At 35.5% G+C, this 18,789-nt stretch overlaps 2 protein-coding genes across 6 annotated transcripts in view; both read right to left on the minus strand.

The window, feature by feature from the left end:
• The window catches only part of alk (ALK receptor tyrosine kinase), a 946,171-nt gene that overhangs the window by 115,790 nt on the left and 811,592 nt on the right, over window positions 1-18,789 (minus strand). For all 3 annotated transcript variants that reach the window (XM_061968449.1, XM_061968451.1, XM_061968450.1), the window contains 2 exons: window positions 12,473-12,638; window positions 5,730-5,877 (listed from right to left, as the gene is read on the minus strand). In XM_061968449.1, coding sequence (XP_061824433.1) covers window positions 5,730-5,877; window positions 12,473-12,638 — 314 coding nt within the window. The remainder of the gene's footprint in view (window positions 1-5,729; window positions 5,878-12,472; window positions 12,639-18,789) is intronic.
• The window catches only part of LOC140678985 (uncharacterized), a 119,059-nt gene that overhangs the window by 73,825 nt on the left and 26,445 nt on the right, over window positions 1-18,789 (minus strand). The gene's annotated exons all lie outside the window — the stretch shown is intronic.

An 18,789-nucleotide genomic window follows, 5' to 3' on the forward strand; every position in this document is an offset into this window, starting at 1 on the left:
TAGGACATTTTCAGTGTAGAGGCTGGCCTACATTTGTGAATGTTTATATTGGAGATGATGGATGGTTTCATTGGTGACTAGAGGGATTGGGAGGTTTTTAATCTCAGTGTTGTGTAAGCATACAGCGAGGCTGCCAGCAAAGAGCTCCTGAGCATAACGGATGACAACCACCTTTGACAAAACAACACGAGTAAGCCGAGGAGAGACAGCAGGGGGATCACTGCAAATTTAGTGCCATTAAAATGTTACCATTCCGAAAATGTCCTTAGACACCCCTGAGGTTCTCCATTCTGTAATAATAGTCACGTTGAAGGTTTTTGTTCCGACATCCCGTTGCCTCCACAGTGCGGAACGATTGGCAGAGAGCCTCCGTTCACCATTTGGGGGTTTTTTGTGTTCATATCCAATAGTCTAATTAGTTCTGCTCCTATTTTATACGCTACAGCACATACATTAGATTATTTTTTTTGATGGAAGATACAGATTTGATCATTTATTTATTCAAAAACAAGGACAAAACCCATTAATAAACATTGGTAAAAATGTGCCAGTTTTAGCTACAAAGCTATTTTTTTCAGCTGTAGTATGTAGCTGTATGGGAACCATGCAATGTTACAAGATTCCAATAGTCCATGTATCTTATTTTATAAAGCTTATGACAGATGTCTTTGCCAACATTCCTGTCAAATCTGTCACCATTGGCAATTCTTAATTCACGTATTTAATGCATTTCAAAGACGACTGCAATGTATTTCACAGGGCATCCTTCGATTTTTATGCAAAAACATTTTTACAAATTCCTGTATATACATGTCTTTTAGATGTCTCCTCCATTACACAGACCTGCAACGATGCCTGAATATGTTTACATGCACTGAACCCCACAAACTATTGCATAAATTTGGTTGAAACCAGTTTATTCAGATTATGTCTGACTTTTTAAGAATCGGAAAAACACACTTGGATTATTAAAAATAACAGTTCCCTCTTGCATGTACATGTTCTTGTTGTATTTTCATGTCTTGAATGTTGTTTAGGTAATATTAAGCATGTTTTAAGGTATTTAGACCCGAGGAAGAATAATGCTATTGGGGTATCCAGCTAAATTAGGGGAAACGTTTTGTACTTGAAAAAAAAAACTTTCAAAATGAAAAATTAAGTTTTGATGTTGAATTTTGAACTGCATTCAAAATAAGTGCACATGTCTTTTTTTCAGATTGAATATAATTGAGGTATTTACTCTGGTAAATCTTTTAAATGTCAATTTTCCATTTTAATTGATCTCCCGGTAGATTTTTTGAGCTTATGTTTTTTCAGGTTCAAATCTTATTTTTCTAGTTTAAAGTTTTTTTTCCCAGTTTCAGATTTTTTTTTTTTTAATTTCAAATCTTTTTTTCTTTGCAGGTCCTGAATTTTTGGCAATACTATGACAATAATCGGAATTTTACTTGGCAAAATTATGACAAGTCATAAATGTCACTATTTTACAAGAACAACCAAAACATTGTGATACAAGTCAGAATTTTATATGACAAATATCACCATTTTGCATTAAAAATGAATATTTTAACATAAAAAAGTAATAATTTTATGAGAAAATATTGCAATATCACAGGAACAGAAAGTATATGAGAAAGTGTTCCAATTTTTATGAGAAAAACGTTGACAAATTGTGAGAAAAAGGCTGCTTTTAGTTCATTTATTTTAATTGTTTTGTTTGTAATTGGTTTTTAGTCTTCATTATTTACTTCAAGTTATTACAGTATGTCTCTATATACATATTTATTTTTTAAATAAAAATTTGGCCAAAGGGAGCACATTTAAATTTCTTACACACACTCGTTATTACATATGTTGGCCAGAGGGCGAGCACCTCACATTTTTACACACCCTTGTTATTTCATATGTTGACCAGAGGGGGAGCTCTTTTAAAACCGACACACAGTCAATTTGAAAAATCCCTCCTTTTTGGGACCACCCGGATATTGATAGATTTCACCACCAGGGGTGTAAATGAGACATTCTCTATTAGATGCAATGGTTTTCCATATTGGGGCCTAACATGTTCACCGGTCCTCATATGGAAGGTACTTTTCCTTTTTAATGTCTCAAGAAGGGTAAAAATACAAGAACACACACACAACCACACACAGACATACATGTCTTGTTGGTGCGCTCCAAAACCACAAAACATAAAAAGAATATTAATTTTACCTTGGGTCTGGAAACTCTGGGAGTGTCAGAGTGTTAAAAGAGCAGTGGCTTCACGTCGTCACCGCTAGCGTTAGCAAAAACTAGCTGTGTGAGGCGATGCTTCATCGACATGTCTTCTCCCTCGCTGCAACTAAGGTCCGCTGTGGTATTTTTCTCGGTCTTATCACAAGTAAAGATTTGCAACGGAAAAATAGCCCCCTTCGCTGATAAAATCCTCAAACTCAAGGAGCTGCAAGCCAAAGGCTAACTAGCTATAATGCTAGCTCAAAGCGGTTGTTTAGCAACCCGAAGCTATACAGTGAGACAGTGAGAGTTTGGACACATTTAAAGTGTTTCTGATTACATAAAGTTATCTCTAAGACAGACTAACACAGTTCTCACCAGCGACAATTGTGGAAATAAACAAGTCAGAAGCGCCGCTCGCTGTTAAAGCTCTTCGAAATGGCCACGCCTGTGTGTAAAGGATGTACCGTATTTTTCGGACTATAAGTCGCAGTTTTTTTCATAGTTTGGACTTATACTCAGGAGCAACTTATGTGTGAAATTATTAACACATTACCGTAAAATATCAAATAATATTATTTATCTCATTCACGTAAGAGACTAGACGTATAAGATTTCATGGGATTTAGCGATTAGGAGTGACAGATTGTTTGGTAAACGTATAGCATGTTCTATATGTTATAGTTATTTGAATGACTCTTACCATAATATGTTACGTTAACATACCAGGCACGTTCTCAGTTGGTTATTTATGCCTCATATAACAAACACTTATTCAGCCTGTTGTGCACTATTCTTTATATACTTTCAAATGTCTATTCTTGGTGTTGGGTTTTATCAAATAAATTTACCCCAAAAATACGACTTATAGTCCAGTGCGACTTATATATGTTTTTTTCCTTCTTTATTATACATTTTCGGCCGGTGTGACTTATACTCCGCAGCAATATATACTCCGAAAAATTTGGTAAACAGGATATGACGTACATAAAGGCCGTGCCTGCGTGTACAGTGATATCATCAAAATGACAGCCCCCGATGGCTTCAAGCAGCATGCAAAATGAATGAATGAATGTAGAGTTCATACGGCGAGACATGATTCATACACAGAGGCATATTTGGCGCGATGTAAAGGTTCTTAAACTGAAAAGGACAAAAATAATTCGTAAATTGAGGTGCCACTGTAGGAGAAAAAAATAGATACTGTATTTTCCGGACTATAAGGCGCACTTATAATCCTTTTTTCCCCCTCAAAACTCGACAGTGCGCCTTATAACCTGGTGCGCCTAATGTTTGGAATAATTCTGGTTTTGCTTACCGACCTCGAAGCAATTTTATTTGGTATATGATGTAATGATAAGTGTGACCAGTAGATGGCAGTCAAACATAAGAGATACATGTAAATTGCACTATGATGGCAATTTGACTCAAGTAAACAACACCAACATTTTATATGTTCCATCGAAAATATAGAACATTACACATGGCGCTCAAAAATCTATCAAAATATTTTAGTACGACTTTGGTAAGCTATGAAGCCGCACCGCTTGATGGATTGTCGGCGCATTAAACATACAAGTATTATTAGACTTAGACAAACTTTAATGATCCCCAAGGGAAATTGTTCCACACAGTAGCTCAGTTACAAAGGATGGAAAGTGTAAGGATGGAAAGGATAATGCAGATATTAAGTAGACTAACAATGTGCCGTAGTAGCAATATAAAATATAACATATATGTAGCATTTACATATTATATATACAGTATATGATATATGTATATTATATTAATTACCATGTTCAATATTACAGTATATGTAACAGCTGCAGCATAAAATGATTATGGTGTGTGTATAAGGTAAGATATATTATCTGGCATTTTGTTTCACAATATTATGCAAAAGCAACTTTTCTTACCTTCTGGTACCTGCTGATCTGTATTTGGGATCTGCATAAATCCTGAAAAATTGAGTGAGTCCACCTTTGTAGTCCGTGCCGACACCATAGTCGATAAGCTTCTTCTTTTTCTCTATCTTGTTATGGGACATTTATCCTCCGCTGTTGCCATTTCTAATATAAACTAGTGTAAAGTTCTTACTAGGGATGTCCGATAATGGCTTTTTGCCGATATCCGATATTCCGATATTGTCCAACTCTTTAATTACCGATACCGATATCAACCGAAACCGATATCAACCGATATATGCAGTCGTGGAATTAACACATTATTATGCCTAATTTGGACAACCAGGTATGGTGAAGATAAGGTACTTTTTAAAACAATTAATAAAATAAGATAAATAAATTAAAAACATTTTCTTGAATAAAAAAGAAAGTAAAACAATATAAAAACAGTTACATAGAAACTAGTATTGAATGAAAATGAGTAAAATTAACTGTTAAAGGTTAGTACTATTAGTGGACCAGCAGCACACACAATCATGTGTGCTTACGGACAGTATCCCTTGCAGACTGTATTGATATATATTGATGTATAATGTAGGAACCAGAATATTAATAACAGAAATAAATAACCCTTTTGTGCGAATGAGTGTGAATATGTGTGAAAGGGGGAGGGAGGTTTTTTGAGTTGGTGCACTAATTGTAAGTGTATCTTGTGTTTTTTATGTTGATTTAATAAAAAAACAAAAAAAAACGATACCGATAATAAAAAAAACGATACCGATAATTTCCGATATTACATTTTAAAGCATTTATCGGCCTTCTGATATTATTGGACATCCCTAGTTCTTACTTATATCTGTCAGTAAAGTGTAAAGTTCTTACTTATATCTGTTCGGAAGCGACTGTCAGAAAGCGGCTTGACGGTGATCTGTAAAACATAATCTATGCAAAATTTTGACCAAAGAACCACCATTACATGTTATGTAGACCACAAGGAAGTGTTTTCAATTAAAAAAAAAATGTTTTAATAATATGACCCCTTTAATGCGCCCTATAATCCGGTGCGCCTTATATATGAAAACAGACAAAAAATAGACCATTCATCGGCAGTGCGCCTTATAATCCGGTGTGCCCTATGGTCCGGAAAATACGGTAAATTAGTAGATACTGTAATCTAAAACAACAACCTATGGCTACCGAGCTCTTTAGCCACCTGGTTTGTGGCCCCCCCCTTTTTTTTTTTTTACACTGGAGTCGGGTAAATGGGAATTTTTTAAAAGAGTTCTGCCGGTGAGACCATGAATGTGTCCTGTCGGGTAATTAGATGAGCACAAGGAAGGCACATTTGTATGTGTGTGTGTGTGTGTGTTGAAGGAGAGAGATGTTGGCTTCTTGAATGTACGACCCCTTGCGGCAAGATAATCATGAGTATACCACAAAGAAAATGGAAAGTTTTTTACTGCATGAACAGATTCCTTCTATCTTTCTTTCCTAGAAGAGGCGGAAAAATTACTCCATTGATGGTAAGGCCTGACTCTAAATCAACTCTGAGATCAAACATTAGTGGCACAGCTTCTTTTTAACATACTGAAGTTGATTTTAACTTACATTGGGGCAGGCATCCTCTCCTTTTTGTCCAACCAGGATGTAGATCAGCTCTCCTTTTCTCAGCAGAAAGTCGCCGCTCATGTACGTGCCATGTGACCTGCTGATGGCCATAACACTACGTCCGCCAGCTGCACCGTAGGCTGTGATCCTAGAAGACACATCCAACAGAAACATAGAATAATAATTATGAAAGGGACAAGCGGTAGAAAATGGATGGATGGATGGATTATGTTTCATTCATACCAGTACAGTAGAACGTCAGGTACATTTTTGCCAAAATATTGCTTATGTTAAAGTGTATTTTTTCAGTTAACACCCAGTATTGCGCGTAATAAACTGTATTTCACCTTTGTGTGTTGTAGTGTTGTCTTGATACTAGAGATGTCCGATAATATCGGCCTGCCAATATTATCGGCCGATAAATGCTTTAAAATGCAATATCGGAAATTATCGGTATGGTTTTTTTTTTATTATCGGTATCAGTTTTTTTTAAAATGTTTTTTATTTTTTTATTTTTTTATTAAATAAACATAAAAAACACAAGATACACATACAATTAGTGCACCAACCCAAAAAACCTCCCTCCCCCATTTACACTCATTCACACTCATTCACACAAAAGGGTTGTTTTTTTCTGTTATTAATATTCTGGTTCCTACATTATATATCAATATATATCAATACAGTCTGCAAGGGATACAGTCCGTAAGCACACATGATTGTGCGTGCTGCTGGTCCACTAATAGTACTAACCTTTAACAGTTAATTGTACTCATTTTCATTAATTACTAGTTTCTATGAAACTGTTTTTATATTGTTTTACTTTCTTTTTTATTCAAGAAAATGTTTTTTATTTATTTATGTTATTTTATTTTATTTTATTTTTTTTAAATGACCTTATCTTCACAATACCTGCTTGTCCAAATTAGGCATAATAATAGCATCCCTTCACTGGCTCCCTGTGCGTTATCGAATCAATTTTAAACTCCTTTTATTTGTTTTTAAATGTTTAAACAACCTCGCGCCAACCTATCTCTCCGACCTCCTTCAGCCTTACTGCCCCACCCGATCCTTAAGATCAGCCGATCAGCTGCTGTTGACGGTCCCTGACACAAGGCTGAAGCTTAGAGGTGACAGAGCTTTCGCCGTTGCTGCTCCCAAGCTCTGGAACGACCTACCTCTGAGTGTTAGACAAGCCTCCTCTCTTCCTGTTTTTAAATCTCTCTTAAAAACATACTTTTATTCCATGGCTTTTAACACTGAGTGATATCCATCCTGCAATGGTGCCCCATAATACACCTGCTGTGAACCTGTTTTTATGTTTTTATTTATTCTATTTTATTTATTAATTTTTTATCGTGTTCTGTTTGTGTTGTGTTGTGTTTGCTCGGTACTCGTTTTATCTTTTAACCTGCCCATTGTACAGCACTTTGGCTACCCCTGTGGTAAATTTTAAATGTGCTTTATAAATAAAGTTGATTTGATTTGATTTGATATGTGTTGATTGCACGACTGTAAATATCGGTATCGGTTGATATCGGTATTGGTAATTAAAGAGGTGGACAATATCGGAATATCGGCAAAAAGCCATTATCGGACATCCCTACTTGATACCAGTATTTTTGTTCCGGTACCGGCACCAAAATGTATTTCGCACACACACACACACACACACACACACACACACACACACACACACACACACACACACACACACATTTTTGCATGCATTCATTGAATATAATGCAGACAGAACACTCATCTGTCCCAGTTATTCCGGCCAGAAAAAAATAAACATTGATTGGTTTTTGGGAGTGCTTCAATATTACTCTTCCCTGGTGGTCATGCTTGGTGGAGAGAGAACACCGCCCGGTGCTCGGTAGCTACCTCAGCTGTTTGCCTAATGACTTTTGGGAGATGCAGAGCGCACATTCATCTCTGTGGCCGTCTGTCAACTTCATTCACTGGCTCTTCCAGATAACCAGGCTGCATTTAGGACACCGTTTCGAACTTTGGAGGTAGAAGGTGTTTCTCTGACATCTCTGGGACAGTGTTAGAATGTTGTTGGGTATTTAAAGATCTAAGCCTTAGCAGTGCTGCGTGGGAGGCTAGCAAAGTCCACCCTCCCACAAAGTTAAGTTCAAGATAAACGCGTCATGTTTTCATAAAAGCCCACAGGAGGATTATTGATCTCTGTTAAAGGTGACTGATACTACATATTGCATATTCTAACAGGCGGATTGTTGTTGATGTATTTTTGAATCCTTTTTAAAGGTTCTCTCCTCTGCTCATCAGCTCTCTTGTGGAAGCGTCGATGCCCTGCTGATGTACACAGGAGAGAAAGAAGTGGGTGGGAGTAGGCGTGTGCAGCAAAGATTGCGGACTGTGTTCAAGAAAGACATCGTTAGTGTGTTGTATGTCTGTTATGAGCGCGGTATTCTAAACACACACCCTAAATATTCCTAGATCAAAAAGTCATCGTTTACGTGCAGAAACCTGAGGAATGAAATCAAAAACCCGGTGGGAACACGGTGAAAAATGCCAAAATTAATGTGAATAAAACAGTCACTATCTTCATTAATATAGCATAATATTATGGATGGGTGAAAACAGAAGTATTTCAAAATATTTATATAAAGGCTCCTAATTTGGCTGTTGACACATGCAGTAACATATTATGTAATTTCCGGTCATATTATTTTCTCAAAGCTATTATTAATATGCTAGTTCAGGGGTCACCAACCTTTTTGAAACCAAGAGCTACTTCTTGGGTACTGATTAATGCGAAGGGCTACCAGTTTGATACACACTTAAATAAATTGCCAGAAATAGCCAATTTGCTCAATTTACATTTAACTCTATGTTATTATTAATAATTAATGATATTTATCTTTGTGGAAACACTGATCATCTTAATAGTTTCTCACATATACATAGACACAGATAAATATCAATATGCAACACTTTATTTTTATATTTTCTCTAAGCGCACATTTTTCAAATTGAACATTTTCAAATGATCACTTCTAAGACAGTCTTGGGAAATCACAATATCTCATTTTAACTTATCATCATCATCATCATCATCAGCCGTTGTCAGTCCACTGCTGGACGAAAGCCTCAGCATGTTTCTGCCATAGTGAACGATCTCTAGCTGCTCCCTGCCACTGCACTGTTCCCCAATATTTGTCTATTTCATCTCGCCATCTCGCCATCTCACTCTCTGTCTTCCTCTATTTCTGCTCCCATCCATGGGTCTCCATGATGTCATTAGGGAAGTCCATCTATTATCTGTTCTCCTACTGATATGTCCAGTCCACTTCCACTTAGTTAATTTGATAGTTCTCATAATGTCTTGGACTTGCGTTTGTTTTCTCCCCCATTCATTTGTTTTTCTGTCTTTATATGTGATTCCGAGCATATTTCTTTCCATGTTGTGTTGTGCTGCTGCTATTTTCTTTTCCATTTTATTAGACAATGCCCAGGTTTGAGCTCCATATGTCATGGTTGGTAACACGCATTGATTAAAGACCTTTCTTTTTAGGCTTAACGGTATTTCTCCTCTCATGATGTTGCTCAGTTTTCCATATTGGCACCAGCCCAATCTGATTCTCCTGCCTATCTCCTGTTCTTGACTCTTTTCTTTCAGGCTAAATCTCTGCCCCAGATAGATATATTCATTAACTTCATCAATTTCATTTCCATTAACAGTCACAGGTCCATGAGGTACCATGGAATTTGCCATAACTTTTGTTTTCTTCATATTCATTTTCAATCCACAACATTTGCTGGCATTTGCAAGGTCTTTAAACATATCTTCCACTTCACTGATTTGCTCTCCCAAGACAACAACAATTTTAACTAGCTAGCCACTAACATTTTTTAACAAATCATGAATTACTTTGCACCATGTTTGTACAAATAATAACTCATGTAAAATACAAAAGTCAACTCTCAAATTTTTTAATAAATCATGTCACACTTTGAACTGGACACCAAATCTGTTATCTGTTTCTTTGTCAGTTAGTGAAGACCAAGTCTTTAAAATATTTTCTTGGATTTTCAAATTCTATTTGAGTTTTGTCTCTCTTAGAATTAAAAATGTCGAGCAAAGCGAGACCAGCTTGCTAGTAAATAAATAAAATTTAAAAAATAGAGGCAGCTCACTGGTAAGTGCTGCTATTTTAGCTATTTTTAGAACAGGCCAACGGGCTACTCATCTGGTCCTTACGGGCGACCTGGTGCCCGCGGGCATCGCGTTGGTGACCCCTGTGCTAGTTAATTAACTGTTATAATGTAATTATTTTCTGTTGTAACATGGATCTATCTACACGTCTGTTAAATTGTAATAAGCATTTATTCTTGTTGTTTGGATACTTGACATTAGTTTTGGGTGTCCAATACCAAGTAGTTGTAGGGGGAGTACCAGACATGAAATGAGTTTATTTCGGTCATATCATCAACCATTCTGTGTGATCAATTTAACAGCAAAGATTATACATGTTAACAATCATACACATACACACACAAAAAGAAAAAGAATGACCGAAAAAGGAATAGGCTGAAGCCAAGGCTTATATTTGCCTATCCTATACATTCACTGAAAATTAGATTAACTGGAACATCAACGTTCAAAAAATCAATGGGATGAAAGTAATCATTATAATATAATATAATTTTCCATGATTTCACCTTTCAAGGCTTTCTTAAACCTTAACAAAGAAGTACATGTCTTCAACTCATCACTGAGCTTGTTCCACCATTTAACTCCTAAAACTGAAATGCATTTGTATTTTATATTCATTCTTACTTTACAAATTTCAAAAATCAATATCCCCTGTAAATGATAGTTTTCTCCTCTTAATTTAAATAACCTAAGAATACAAGCTGGAAGGCTGTTCTTTACTCGAAACATCATTTCCATTGCTTTTGAAAACACAATATCTGAACATTTTAAACATATTAGAACTTATGAATAATGGATTGGTAGGTTCATAGTAGCCCGCTTTGTGTATTATTCCCTTTTATACCCTTTTTTGAAGTTTAATTATTGGGTCTATGTTTGTTTTAAAAAACATTTCCCCAAACTTCAACACAATATGTTAAAAGAATAATATAACATATGCAGACATTTCTTATTCAGCATGTGTCTTACTTTATAAAGAATAGCAATGGATTTGGATATTTTTCCTTTTATATATTCAATATGCGGTTTCCAACATAATTTATGATCAATTATTATTCCCAAGAATTTAGTTTCATATACTCTATCAATTTCCACTTGATTTGATTTTAATTTTGCTTCACAATTTGTCCTTGCACCACTAAACACCATTTTTTTAGCTGAATCAACTCAACCTCTATTATACTGAACACTTCCTTCAAGTCTTCTCCTGAACAATATACATTTGTATCATCTGAAAACAAAATACATTTCAATTTAGTAGATACTGAACAAATATCATTTAAATAAAGTATAAATAACTTAGGTCCCAATACCGAGCCTTGTGGAACCCCACAAGCTACTCTTCTTGGCTGTGATTTAGTCTTATTAATTTCCACATATTGAGATCTATTACTTAAATAACTACTTAACCACTGTTGTGAAACACCTCTTATGCCATAGTTTTCCAATTTTTTGCAGAAGTAAGGAATGATCGATTGTGTCAAAAGCTTTACATAAGTCAATAAATACACCAACGATGTGTTGCTTTTTTTCTATTGCTGTAGCTATGTTTTTTTTTTACAAAATCATACCTACATTGATACTGATACTTACAGGAGTGAAGGGAATTTATATGGCCCCGTTCCTGGGTGGATTTCAGGTGAGAGAAAGGTGGGGGTTAATCATTATGCAATGCAGTCTGCTGAAAATGATGGAAAGTGCCGCTCGACATAAAAAATGACGCTACGGTCAAAGTTAAAATTGCCACACAACACATTTTAAGATATTCAACACTCTACTACCGTCTGGAGGCTAAAGTGGATAGGACACACCCCATTTTGTCACCTTTCATGTGTCAAGTAAACCTGCAAGAATGGGCCCATATGAATCATCTTCCTATTGTAGAAGTTTTAAGATCACTGAATATGAAATTTTCTACATAATTCCCTACTATTGCTTCTGATTGAAATAATTTGGTTTTTGCTCTTTAAGCCCTCCTGTGTCCATGGATTTTTTTTTTCTGAGTTTGTAAACAATAATAAAAAATAAAAAAGACAAATTATTATTTGATGATAAAAAATACCAATGTAACCACGGTAGAATCGACCATTCACTGATTCTTTACTTAGTATTGTTACTGTCGACAGTCATATATATCCGCCCACCTTTTGTTTACATTCAAGACCTCTAGCTTGCGTTTTGCGGTCAGCATATACTCCTACGGTGTGGAGAGTAGCATGTGAAGCTTTTCCGCGTCCTCCAGTGATAATAGTACATGTAAGAAAATTACTTTATTTTCCACCATAGAGGTAAGGATTGCTGACTTAGAAGTGACTTTGCTGCACTATGGAGGGACATTAGCCGATAGCGAGGACGCTACATTGCATTGAGGACGCAGCGTTGGTTTGCTTGTTGCTGTCAAATTTGCGGGACACAGCTAAAATGTGTTAACAAACAGGCATTATCATGACATAATGATAGTATTAAGAGCTCTATCATTGGTCAAACCATTTATTTTGTATAGCGTCTATATCGCCCAACCCCAAATAATATAATATAAATAATGACTGGGTCTTACCTGTAGGTTCCAGTTTCAGGAACGGGCCACATTTGAATGCCTTTGAGAGGCCCCCGGGTGCCCACTGTCACATTGACTTTGCTGATCCTGTAGGAGTTCGAGCATTGGGTGGGAGTTGGACCATCAGGTCCTGCAGCCCCACAGGTGTGAAAAATCCATTTTTTGGCTGAACACCAAGGAGAGAAAATAACATTTATCATTAGACAGATTGCACAATTATGACCACCACTGACTCATCAAGATAGATGTACTGTATATATGCTTCATTGTATATTCCTGCAGCAGAGGACAGACACATATGCATATATTTATCTTTGAGTATGGAACAAGCTATTTAAAAGTGGCAATGTTAATTGTATTAAGGAAATTAATATATGAAGAGCCATATTAACGAACAACGCAGGTGTCCAATGTATCACAGCTAATTGGAGATTGCACTCTAATTAGCTGGAGAATAATCTTGTCATGTGGACAACAGGAGGACGTCAAGCTGCAGTGCCACATCCTGATTTAAGGCTAGAGAACATAAGGCAGCCCGCCGCTTATTATCTCCATCTGCCGAGCTTCAATACACGTCTGTAATTTCTCATGTAGGTGACCCCTTGTGGCACAATGTGGCTGGCATACTGTTTATTAAACGAAAGTGTTTCACTTTCCTTGTCACAGTATATAGGCATATTATATAGGGCAGTGGTTCTCAACCTTTTTTCAGTGATGTACCCCCTGTGAATTTTTTTTAAATTCAAGTACCCCCTAATCAGAGCAAAGCATTTTTGGTTGAAAAAAAGAGATAAAGAAGTAAAATACAGCACTATGTCATCAGTTTCTGACTTATTAAATTGTATAACAGTGCAAAATATTGCTCATTTGTAGTGGTCTTTCTTGAACTATTTGGAAAAAAAGATAGGTTTTTATTTATATTTACAAAGGATTTTTGAATTGTTGCTATTTTTAGAATAATTTAAAAAAATCTCACGTACCCCTTGGCATACCTTCAAGTACCCCCAGGGGTACGCGTACCCCCATTTGAGAACCACTGATATAGGGAGCCAAATCACAATACAGTGTGCAACATGTCTTAAGAGTTGAAGGCAAGGACCAGTAGATACTTTGTAGTTTTGCTTTAACATACCACCAACATAAATGGAAACTTTAGATTTTAGATTTAGTTTATTTAAAATGGGACGATACATATTAATGAACATTTGACATGTAAATACAGTATATACTTATATATGTATACATATACAATACATATACAATATATATATAAACATATACAATACATATACTATATATATATATATATATATATATATATATATATATATATATATATATATATATATATATATGTATATATATATATGTATATATATATATGTATATATATATATATATATATATATATATATATATATATATATATATATATATATATATATATATATATATATATATATATATATATATATATATATATATATATATATATATATATATATATATATATATATATGTCCAGGGTGTACCCCGCCTTCCGCCCGATTGTAGCTGAGATAGGCTCCAGCGCCCCCCGCGACCCCAAAGGGAATAAGCGGTAGGAAATGGATGGATATATACAGTCGTGTGTCTCAATTCGGCGGCTGTATCCTTTGCAGTGCGCATTTGTGGGGTGCTGACGTCATCGCGGTGCCCAAAGGCTGTCCAAATTCAAAAAAGTTCCAAATGTCCTTCGAATCCGGCCGACAAATGTGTTCTTTTCTCCCATTAGCAGAAAGGTTGCATCCTTGTACCCTTCGCTTCCTTTCATTTCCCGAAATTCTTTGCGCGCTCAACTCTGAACATTATTTTCAACACGAAGACACCATGCGGAGCGAAAAGAGCCACCTTAAAATGTAAGTATAGTTTTATTTACTCATTTAAAACAGCTAAAAGCAGACACGTCAAGTGATATACATTTATGTCAAAATACGAGACCTCGACTATCGTTATGTTGACCGACCTCCGTGCTCTGCCCCTCTCTTTACCCCAAAGGAGGGACATATATCCGGCCATTGCAGACAGCTTTGTGCCCGGAGCTTTTTTCAACGTTTGAAAGTAAAGCCCGACATCTTCTAATTTACTTTTTTTAAACCGCAATAATTTAATTACGTTCTATTAATGGGTGGCCAGAAAATTTAAGTAATATAAACATGTGCATCAATGAACCAATATTGATTATTGCTGTTTTCTGTGTACATTTGCATGTTATTTGAAAATGTTCACTTCTATCAATGATTATTGTGATCTTGTGTTTAACTTTTCTGCTTTTTTTTTCTCCGTGCAGAATAATCAAGGAGGACTTGGACAACAACAGAGCAAAAAGAAATGACACAAACACGTTTATACCAGTTTGGATGATCATTTAAAAACTAAGTATTTTTATAACCTATATAAATGAATAAACTCATGTACTGAAACTGTAGTTGTTGTGATTAATTTCCTCTGCCTTCATTGTAAATAATTATATGATAATAATAATATTATACTATTCCAATATTTACTGTTACTGGCTATAATGCAAGCAATGTGACAGGATTAGAAAAGGACATCAATTGTGAATCATATATTAATGAAGTAACTGCTAAATAAGAGATGGTGGTAGGGATAGACCGTGAGGACTCTTTCTGGGACATCTTCTGGATTGTCTGCATGTTTTTAAAGGTACATGTCCCACTCCAACAAGCATTCACAGGCATACAAATATATAGCTAACTAATAATTAGGAATAACAGCTTTAGAACGCTTGTCAACCTGTGACACATCTCCATGACAACCATCTCCCATGATCAGGGAAATCAGACGCCGGCGGTGCCGTAAGCTCTTAGCCACTTCCTCTGGAATAATGTAAAAGACCATTTAGTTTAGATAATAATGAGTCATATATTGGAATATGGGATCCATTATTTAAATTTGTTTCAACTAATAAATGAACCAAAATATGACTAATTATATTTTTGTGGAAAATGTTGGATGCGGTAGGTTGTCGGGCTTATGGGATGTGATGCAAGTGTAAGCCACTGTGACACTATTTTCATTTCTAATTTTTTAAATTATTTTTTATTAATGTTTTTAATGATGATATCAATGAGGGTTTTTTTAATCACTGCTATCTTGAAATTGTTACTGATATTGATGCTGTTGTCGTTAATGTTCATTTTTGTTTCACTACATTTGGATTTGTGTGTCCTCAATTGCTCTCAAATTGCTCTGTTTATTGTTGTTCTTAATGTTGCTGGGACGGGTTTGGTTTTGGAATTGGATTGCATTGTTGTGGTGTTGTTGTGTATTATTTTGTTGATTGATTAATAAATTCATTAAAAAGAAAAAAAAAAAAGAAAAAATTTATAAATAAAAAATAAAGGACCAAGAGAACACCAAAAAATTAGTAAACCTCGGGTGACTGAGCAGCAGATACGTGACGTAAATGTAAGGGTGGGGACAACTGACGTAACCAGGAAGTGTCCCGTAGGCTAGACTGTCCCAATTAATATCACTCCAGCCGCTGCTGGAGGACTCTCGCCAGGACCCACACTTTGTCGACTCCATGGGCTGGGTCCTTGGAAGGATGCAGCCCCCGAATTGAGACACAGCTAATGTCATGGCTGTCTTGAGTTTCCAATAATTTCTACAACTCTTATTTTTTTGTGATAGAGTGATTGGAGCACATACTTGTTTGTCACAAAAAACATTCATGAAGTTTGGTTCTTTTATGAATTTATTATGGGTCTACTGAAAATGTGACCAAATCTGCTGGGTCAAAAGTATACATACAACAAAATACATTATCAATTTTGGTGATGTAGAAAAGTTACAATCAAATCAAATTAGCTTCATGGCATAGCCTCTTAACTTCATGTGAGTGATTATGATTGACGATACCTGTTGACTTCTCTGAGCCCATTTAAATAAGGCTCATGTGATGCAGTCATTAGGATCGGTTACAAACGCGACAATGGCAAAGTCAAAGGAATTCAGCACAAATCTGAAAAAACAAATCATTGACTTGAACAAGTCAGGAAAGTCACTTGGAGCCATTTCAAAGCAGCTTAAGGGCCTGAGAGCAACTGTGCAGACAATTGTTCATAAGTATAAAGTGCATGGCACAGTTTTGTCACTGCCACGATCAGGAAGAAAATGCAAGCTATCACCTGTTGCTGAGAGAAAATTGGTCAGGGTAATCAAGAGTCAACCGAGAACCACCAAAAAGCAGGTCTGCAATGAATTGGAAGCTGCTGGAACACAGGTGTCAGTGCCCACAGTCAAGCGTTTTTTGCATCGCCATGGACTGAGAAGCTACCATGCAAGAAGGAAGCCCTTGCTCCAGAAGCAACACCTTAAGGCTCGTCTAAAGTTTGCTGCTGATCAAATGGACAAAGATAAGAACTTCTGGAGGAAAGTTCTGTGGTCAGATGAAACAAAAATGTTGTTGTTTGGCCACAATACCCAGAAATATGTTTGGAGGATAAAAGTTGAGGCCTTTAATCCCAGGAACACCATACCCACCATCAAGCATGGTGGTGGTAGTATTACGCTCTGGGCCTGTTTTGCTGCCAATGGAACTGGTGCTTTACAGAGAGTAAATGGGACAATGAAAAAGAAGGATTACCTCCAAATTCTTCAGGACAACCTAAAATCATCAGCCCGGCGGTTGGGTCTTGGGCGCAGTTGGGTGTTCCAACAGGACAATGACCCCAAACACATGTCAAAAGTGGTAAAGGAATGGCTAAATCAGGCTAGAATTAAGGTTTTAGAATGGCCTTCCTAAAGTCCTGACTTATACCCCATTGAGAACATGTGGACAATGCTGAAGAAACAAGTCCATGTCAGAAAACCAACAAATTTAGCTGAACTGCACCAATTTTGTCAAGAGGAGTGATCAAAAATTCAACCAAAAGCATGCCAGAAGCTTGTGGATGGCTACCAAAAGTGCCTTATTCCAGTGAAACTTGCAAAGGGACATGTAACCAAATATTAACATTGCTGTATGTATATTTTTGACTCAGCAGATTTGGTCACATTTTCAGTAGACCCATAATAAATTCATAAAAGAACCAAACTTCATGAATGTTTTTTGTGACCAACAAGTTTGTGCTCCAATCACTCTATCACAAAAAAATAAGAGTTGTAGAAATTATTGGAAACTCAAGACAGCCATGACATTGTGTTCTTTACAAGTGTATGTAAACTTTTGATCGCGACTGTATATATATATATATATATATATATATATATATATATATATATATATACTGTACAGGCCAGATGTTTGGACACACTTTCTCATTCAATGCGTTTTCTTTATTTTCATGACTATTTACATTGTAGATTGTCACTGGATGCATCAAAACTATGAATGAACACATGTGGACTTATGTACTTAACAAAAAAAGGTACAATAACTGAAAACATGTTTTATATTCTAGTTTCTTTAAAATAGCCACCCTTTGCTCTGATTACTGCTTTGCACACTCTTGGCATTCTCTCGATGAGCTCAAGCACACCTGTGAGGTGAAAACCATTTCAGTTGACTACCTCTTGAAGCTCATCGAGAGAATGCCAAGAGTGTGCGGAAACGTAATCAGAGCAAAGGGTGGCTATTTTGAAGAAGCTAGAATACAAAACATGTTTTCAGTTTCACCTTTTTTTTGTTAAGTATAACTCCACATTATATATATATATATATATATATATATATATATATATATATATATATATATATATATATATATACATATATATATATATATATATATATATATATATATATATATATATATATATATATATATATATATATATATATATATATATATATATATGTATATATATATATATATACATACGTATATATATATATATATATATATATATATATATATATATATATATATATATATATATATATATATATATATATATATATATATACAGGGTATGTATATATATATATATATATATATATATATATATATATATATATATATATATATATATATATATACAGGGTATGTATATATACACATTATATACAAACACAGTTTTATGTACAAATATCAATATTTATTAATATCAATATTTCTTTTAGGATTTATTATTTTTTACACCTGCCTACCCTCATCGCACGTCCCTGGTACTATGAGGGAATCACATTTCTCAAACTGGAAACAAAAGTCCGGCCCTCAAACCTTGGATATAGAAAGTTCATACCAAAGACTATAAAAATGGGACTCATTACCTCCCTGCTTGGCACTCTGCATCAAGGGTTGGAATTG

The sequence above is a fragment of the Nerophis lumbriciformis genome, linkage group LG08, assembly GCF_033978685.3.
Source record: "Nerophis lumbriciformis linkage group LG08, RoL_Nlum_v2.1, whole genome shotgun sequence".
Lineage (NCBI taxonomy): Eukaryota > Metazoa > Chordata > Actinopteri > Syngnathiformes > Syngnathidae > Nerophis > Nerophis lumbriciformis.